At 41.0% G+C, this 7,357-nt stretch overlaps 2 protein-coding genes across 2 annotated transcripts; both read left to right on the plus strand.

The window, feature by feature from the left end:
- The first annotated feature begins 1,299 nt into the window (after positions 1 to 1,299).
- On the plus strand, positions 1,300 to 2,273 carry LOC101651638 (olfactory receptor 2AG1-like). Its single transcript, XM_004716441.2, has one exon. The coding sequence runs from the start codon at positions 1,329 to 1,331 to the stop codon at positions 2,271 to 2,273; it is 945 nt and encodes a 314-aa protein (XP_004716498.1). The 5' UTR covers positions 1,300 to 1,328.
- A 3,936-nt stretch (positions 2,274 to 6,209) lies between these two features.
- Positions 6,210 to 7,134, plus strand: LOC101651946 (olfactory receptor 2D3-like). The gene is given in 2 exon segments (XM_030885836.1): positions 6,210 to 7,052; positions 7,054 to 7,134. Coding segments are annotated over 2 exon segments (924 nt in total).
- Positions 7,135 to 7,357: the final 223 nt, after the last annotated feature.

The following is a 7,357-nucleotide window of genomic DNA, read 5'->3' on the forward strand; positions in this document are numbered from 1 at the left end:
AATGCGTTTGGCGTTTTCCACACATCTGTTCCCACAATTATCAGAAAGCAGATACCACACAAGGACAATGCGCCACAATAATACATGCTGGAAAGGAAAGAAACTCCCGTTTCTGCTCCCACGATGATTCAGAAAACATCCACAATCAATGTAGGATTGCTCTCAGTGGGAATTGACTCTCTAACAGGAGTGGGTTGGGCCACTTTTCTGTCGGCTGAGAGATATAGGGTGTGACATTGGCATTCTCCTAGTCCCCCAGTAGCACTTGCCAATCTATTCTATATCTCTGTAACATTTTATACTTCTTGAGGCTATTTAATTCGTTAGTATTGCTCTTTCTCACCACTCCTCTGAAGGCACTTTCATGAGACTAAGATGTGTGTTACTGTGAGACCTTGTCTCAGTCAGTTCACCAGTAACAGAGACATATTCAAACATTTTATTTTTAATAAACCCAATGCATGTATGAACTTGAACCCTAATAGCAAGACGTTTTGAAACTTTCCCTCATGTAAGCACCTTATATGTCTTATTCCCCACTCTGTACCCAAGAGCTATCACAATGCCTGCCATAGAATAGGCATAGATAGAAATAGCTCATTCCCTCTCCCATAGTTCCTTCTATGTCAAGGAAACATTAGTGTAAGATACTTGGTCTTTCTTCTCTCCTCATTCTTTCTCCAAGGAGGATAAAAGACATAATCAATCAGAATATTAGCAAATGTTTCATGTTTTGGAAGACACAACAGACAATGTGGGTCTTCTCTATCCCACTGTCCCCTTGTCCTGCTTGGTGGGGTTTACTGGTTGGTCACGTGTTGTCTGTGACTGCAAATGTAATTTTGTCCTCTTTGGAGTTGGTATTTGGAAACCCACTGCCCGGAAACATATAGGCTACATATTTCAGTTTCTGCTTTATATAAATGAGGAGATCTTTTCACCCAAACAAACACCCTCTTTGTCAATTTTCAGTATCTTGGTGGGAAAGAGTGATATGTATTGGATTCCCTGAAAGACCATGTACCTAATAAAAAGTAAAATAAAGAGACAAGAGAAACAGGTAGGACTGGAGAGACAAGCCCAGAATGATCGCACTAATGGGTCTTCCTTTATATTTCAGAGCAGGGAAAACATGTTCTCTCTTAACAATATGTGACTAGCACATATTTCATGGTACAACTCATGAGTGAAATACTCTGAGATAATAAAATGTTTAACTCCTGCTGGCAGGGTGCTATAACATGATAGCGCCAGCAGTTCCCCACTGACCACATGAGTACTACAACATCTAGCTTTTGTGTAATTCCAGAAACAAAAGAAACCACAGCATGGATCTCTGGAACTCCACCTTGGGAAGTGGCTTCATCCTGATGGGGATTCTGAATAGCAGCGGGTCTTCTGAAGTGCTCTGTGCCACAATTGCAATCGTGTACACGCTGACCCTGACCAGCAATGGCCTTCTGCTCCTGGTCATCACAAAGGACGTCAGGCTTCACGTGCCCATGTACCTTCTGCTCAACCAGCTTTCTCTCATGGACCTTCTGTTTGCATCTGTGTTTACCCCCAAAACCCTGGTGGATTACCTGCGCGAGGAGAACACCATCTCCTTTGGGGGCTGTGCTTTTCAGATGTTTATGGTCCTCACCCTGGGTGGTGCAGAGGACCTTCTATTGGCCTTCATGGCCTATGACAGGTACGTGGCCATTTGTCATCCTCTGAACTATATGGTGTTTATGAGGCCCAGGGTCTGCTGGTTCATGGTGGCCACCTCCTGGACTCTGGCATCTCTGAATGCTCTGGTACATACCTCATACACTATGCACTTCCCTTTCTGCATGTCCCGGCAAATTGACCACCTGCTCTGTGAGATCCCACCTCTACTGAAGTTGGCTTGTGCTGATACCTCAAGATATGAGTTCATGGTGTATGTGATGGGTGTGACCTTTCTCCTGCCTCCCCTCGCTACGATCCTGGCCTCCTATACATTTGTCCTCATTGCTGTCCACCGCATGTCTTCAGGTGAGGGAAAGCAGAAAGCCCTCGTCACATGTTCTTCTCACTTGACTGTGGTAGGAATGTACTACGGGGCAGCCATGTTTATGTACATCTTGCCAAGTTCCTACCACCGTCCTCAGCAGGACAACATCCTCTCTGCATTTTATATGATTATTACTCCGACCCTGAACCCTCTTATCTATAGTCTGAGAAACAAGGAGGTGATGGGGGCCCTCCACAGGGTCTTCGGGAGATGTCACTCTTCGCAGATACGATAAATATTAATGTCCTGCAGAAGCTCTGTCTGCATATATGCGCTTTTCTTCCACATTTTCAGAATTCTGAACATCTTCCACATGAGGGATAAGGCCTACTTTGGCCTTAGAGGCATAGTTTTGTTTCTATCTGCTTTGTTTGTACAGTTAACAGAACATCCATTTTTCTGATCCATACATTCTCTTTGATTCTAATTGAGATAAGCTTATTTTTCACTTTACCTTTTCTTTCCTTCTTTGACAACAATCCTAACCCCAATCACACAAGATGTCATCATTTAAAATATTGATTATAGTTCCATTTGAAGAAAGAGAAAAGCAGAAATAAGATACTAAATAAAAATAATTATGTTATATTTTACTAGTTTGAAGTGATTTCTCAATTGTTCTATCTTTATTACTGTGAATACACAGCCATAGATTCTTTACTCTGAACAGATACAGCAAAGTCTATAGACCTCTTTATGCTGGTTTTCTCGTATGTGTCTTTACTTAAGGTCAACTCCTATTGTTCTAACAGACACCACTGTATCCTCAAATCACCAATGCTTCTGATAGAGAACTGGTTGGAGGTGCAAATGATGATTTTTCTGAGGATGTAAATGGACAGTTGTCCTTTTGCACTTTACTCTGCATGAAAAGTATAGGTGGCTTCTTGGACTAAAGCCTTCAAAATTTTTCTTTTTTAGGAAGGATTCAAAATTAGTGTAGATTCGTGGAATTCATTCTTTGGCTACCAAAAGAATTATGAAATGTCCCAAGGCATTGCACTAAGTGTAGAAGTAATAAAGTGAACTGTTCCTAAAAAGAACCCGAGGGAATGTCTTGTTTACTTCACCTTATCTTTAAAGCATTTCTTCGGGGAATGTTTCAATTCAGGATTGGTGCTTACAAAGTAAGTGCTTATATCAGCCCAGAAGACCTCCAGAGTGGATGGAATCTGCTCCAAAGATCAGTTCATGCCGAGCTGTCAGGAGAGAGGGTTGAGGATCAGTGAGCTTCAGATCTAGACTCTTTATCTACAGTGTGTATTTTTGGATCTCACTCCACTTCATTCCAGGTGAAATCTCCTCACTTGTACTTCCTCAACTCGAAGGAAACTCATCCCAGACTTACAGGTGAGAAGGAGGGAGATGCTGAAAAGATCAAGCCTCCCCACAGTCAGAAATCCTGAGTTGATCCTGGAAGAAAGTCCACATTCTTACATCCCACAGTCTATTTGGAAGAGGAAACTTTCCTTTTCCTCTTCTTTTCCATAAAAGAACCATAGTGACTCAAACTAGCTATCATTTTTCACTTATGAGAATCTCTCCTAGTCTGATCGTTAAACGCTTTCACCTTTAGTATTCTCTTCCTCTTTCACCGCCCTCGCACTCTTCCCTTGATGATACACACTGGGCTCACAGAAGACAGTCGGAGAGGCATGACCGGACTTATTGCTATTTATCCTATAGTGGTTGGTAGGTGGGAAGAAGCCAGGGCTGGATGAGTGAAAATGTTGTGTGTGTGGGTACTGCCTGCTCCAGTGCCCTAATATTCTGGGTGTGACCACGTGGAAACACCCTCCCTGGGGCTAAGAGTGGGGAGACAAAGGGGTTACAATTTGAGGACTGCTTTCTACTCAAAGAACTGCCCTGGTGCCCTCGTGCCTACACCAGTGCCCAGTTCCCATACCCACCTTGCATTTTTTCTTCTGCTTGGTCATGGAATCTACCCACTGCAAGGACGTTATCTACATGGCCCAGTGTTTGCTGTCATTCAGTTGGGAGGATTATTAATGCATAAGAGAGTTTTCATACATATGTATGATAGTGTCTTTGTGTGCATGTGTGTGCACAGGAACTGATTCATTCTGGGATGCATTCAGTCAGTCAACCATTCAGTCAGCGCAATTTGTTGAAAATTTGTTATTTACCCAGGGTAAAGTGGGTTTCTCATTAGTCAGAATTGATTCTCCAGCAACAACACAAATGTATAGAGGGAGATAGGGTTATTTCCTGAAGACGCACAGCCTTGTCAGAGGACAGGGTTGTAAACAAACAAATAACTATGCGAAGATTAATAAGTGTATATATGTACTTATATTTTACATATGCACCATAATTCACCAAATTGTTCATGTAAACTATGTACATTTCCTCACATTAAAAAACAGTGGAAATAAATTGCACAGTAAAAAGTCCTTCATGATTATTGAAGTATTGGATCAATAACATGTTATTTTATTGATGCCCATGGTATAGCCCAGCACACACACACATCACTCAGACACAGACACTTACATACCATTAAAATATTTTCTTCCAAAAATATTTTTATTATTATAAGAGATCATATTTTCTTTTCCATTTCAGTTTTTAAAAATACTGGTGGCAACCCAATCTGCTTGATCAGCAATGAATGAATTACAACTCAGTTTTAAAACTATTGGCACATAAGAAAAGATCATCCTGGCTATTGCTATCACAGACGTTTCCAGCAATCCTCTTGTGTATTCTCTGCACACTGAAGCTAATGAGAAGGGTTTTTTCCCCTTTGCTTATGCTAGTCTTTCGTAATAGTTCCTAACTCAGCTGTCTTGATCCCTCAGAGACAGTGGGTATTCTTGTAGCCTCAGGTTGGCCCCTGTTTCAGAGTGATCTTGAAATCAAATCATCCTCTGTGGCTCAGGAACCCGTGGTCCAGACACAATTGCTTTGTTCATTCTTCTTCTCTACTGCCAACTAGACACGGGATCTTTTGTATGAAGTAACCCTTAACTGTTTGCAATATTTAACTTCTCCCATTCAAGTTGGCACTGCCAAGAGAACTGAGTTTCTGCCATGAGTCCTCTTGCTTTTTTCTAATTGATGGTTCTTCAATTTTTTCCAAGGGAAATTAGACTGTAGCTTTGAGCTCTAACAATATGCCGGTGACCCTACCACTGTCCCTAATTTTTCCTAATCTACTTTTCCAATAGCTGCAGTTCTGTCACCTTATTCCTTGCATTTTGCCGAGGTTCAGCAATGTATCAGCGATGAATACTGTTTCTAGCCTGACTTTAGAGAACTGGACCAGCGATGGGATTTCCCATGGATTTACTGATCCAATTGATTGCATACTCTAATACAAACTGCGGCATAAATGAAGTTGAACACTGTTATGCCAGATAAGGCATTACAGATATGCTGAGAGCTGTTATGGATGCTAGGGTCTTCTAAGCATAAAGGGCCCCTCTAACCATAGAGTGCAATGTTGCCTGAGTCTGACCTTTTCGACATCCACTTGGATCCATGAAGATCAAGTGCTACCATGACTTACATTTGGATACTTCCACAAAGTCTTGACTCTCTAATCCAGTGAAGAATGTGAGAAAGGACTAGTACACCAGATTCTAACCTGGTCTGAAACAGTCTCAAAATTCCCTTCCTTGCTTGAAAAGATAAGGAATCACTTTGAATCACAATACGAAAACATCTTCATGTTAGTGACATGAAAGCTAAAGTCCTTTGCTTGAAAAACTGTCCAGAAAAAACCAACAAATTAAAAAGAACAACTCAGCCTTTCTAGTAAAATACAGACTGCTTAGGATTTTCTAGTCCGTTAGCATCTTGTTTCAGTTCAGATAGACACTATGCAATTTTCTATGAAGTAATTTCTTAACAGTTAAGATAGTGATCATTATCAGATCATAAACAGATAATATAGTGAACATAATCACGATATTACAGATCTGTGGTTGATAGCTCTCTGACAGCAAAGATCACAAGGGGGACGCATTCTTGGTGTTGCTGTGTCTACCAATCAGGTAGCTTCAATAGCTACACATGAATTTTTAGAAAATCAAGTACAGCAAATATAAATCTCCCCAAGAGACCTTTATTTTTAGGATTTGTTGCCGGATCATAGCCAACATTTGATTACTTTGTAATACTGATGTATAAGCAAGAATAAACATTAATGGGCAAAGAAAATCAAACCTATCTAACAGAATTTGTCTTGTTGGGCCTTTCTTTAGATCAGCAGACTCATATCCTATTATTTATGATATTTCTCATCATCTACCTACTGATTGCCTTTAGGAATCTGCGCATCATAGTCTTAATTCATACTGATTCTGGACTTCACACTCCCATGTACTTCTTCCTTAAGAACCTGTCTTTTGCTGACCTCTGTTTCTCTACAAGCATTGTTCCTCAGATGCTATTCCACTTTGTGGTAACCAGAAAGACAATTTCCTTTGCTGGATGCGCAATTCAGATGTTCTTTTTCTTAGTAGCTGGAGCTACAGAGAGTTCGCTATTGGCAGTGATGTCCTATGACCGTTATGTAGCTGTCTGCAAGCCCCTGCACTACTCCACCTTCATGACCCAGAGGGTTTGTATACAGTTGACCTTAGTGTCCTGGGCCAGCAGGTCATTTGTGTCTGTTGTAGATTCTGCATTTACTTTGTGTCTCCCATACCACGGAAAGAATATAATTAATCATTATTTCTGTGAGCCTCCTGCACTCTTGAAGCTGGCTTCTGCAGATACCTACAAAGCTGAGATGGCCCTCTTTTCTATGGGTGTGATTATTCTCCTGGTTCCTGTCTCTCTCATCCTCGTCTCCTACTGGAATATAATCTCCACTGTGATTCAGATGCAGTCAGGGGAGGGGAAGCTAAAAGTCTTCTCAACTTGTAGCTCCCATTTTGTTGTGGTTGTCTTTTTTTATGGATCAACATTATTCACTTACATGAGACCGAACTCCAAAAACATGTATGATGGGGATAAAGTGATCTCAGTGTTCTATTCTGTCATTAACATCCATGATGAACCTGTTCATTTACAGCCTGAGGAACAAGGATGTAAAGCAGGTATTCAGGAAAACATTTGGAAGATAGAGCTTCTCAGATGCGTCATCTTTATTTATATAAAATTGAGGAGAAGACATTCCAACTGGCTCAACACCTTTAAAAGGCAGCATTTAGGAAATTATTTGGAAGATGGAGCCTCTCAGACAATGCCTGAGCCTCTCAGACATTTATGCACAAATGGACATCATGCTTGGTAACATAGAGAGCTGGTAGAAAGAGTAAATCTCTTGATGACATGGATTGACACAGG

The sequence above is a fragment of the Echinops telfairi genome, unplaced genomic scaffold (genome assembly GCF_000313985.2).
Source record: "Echinops telfairi isolate 266 unplaced genomic scaffold, ASM31398v2 ScPeMD7_60;HRSCAF=208, whole genome shotgun sequence".
Lineage (NCBI taxonomy): Eukaryota > Metazoa > Chordata > Mammalia > Afrosoricida > Tenrecidae > Echinops > Echinops telfairi.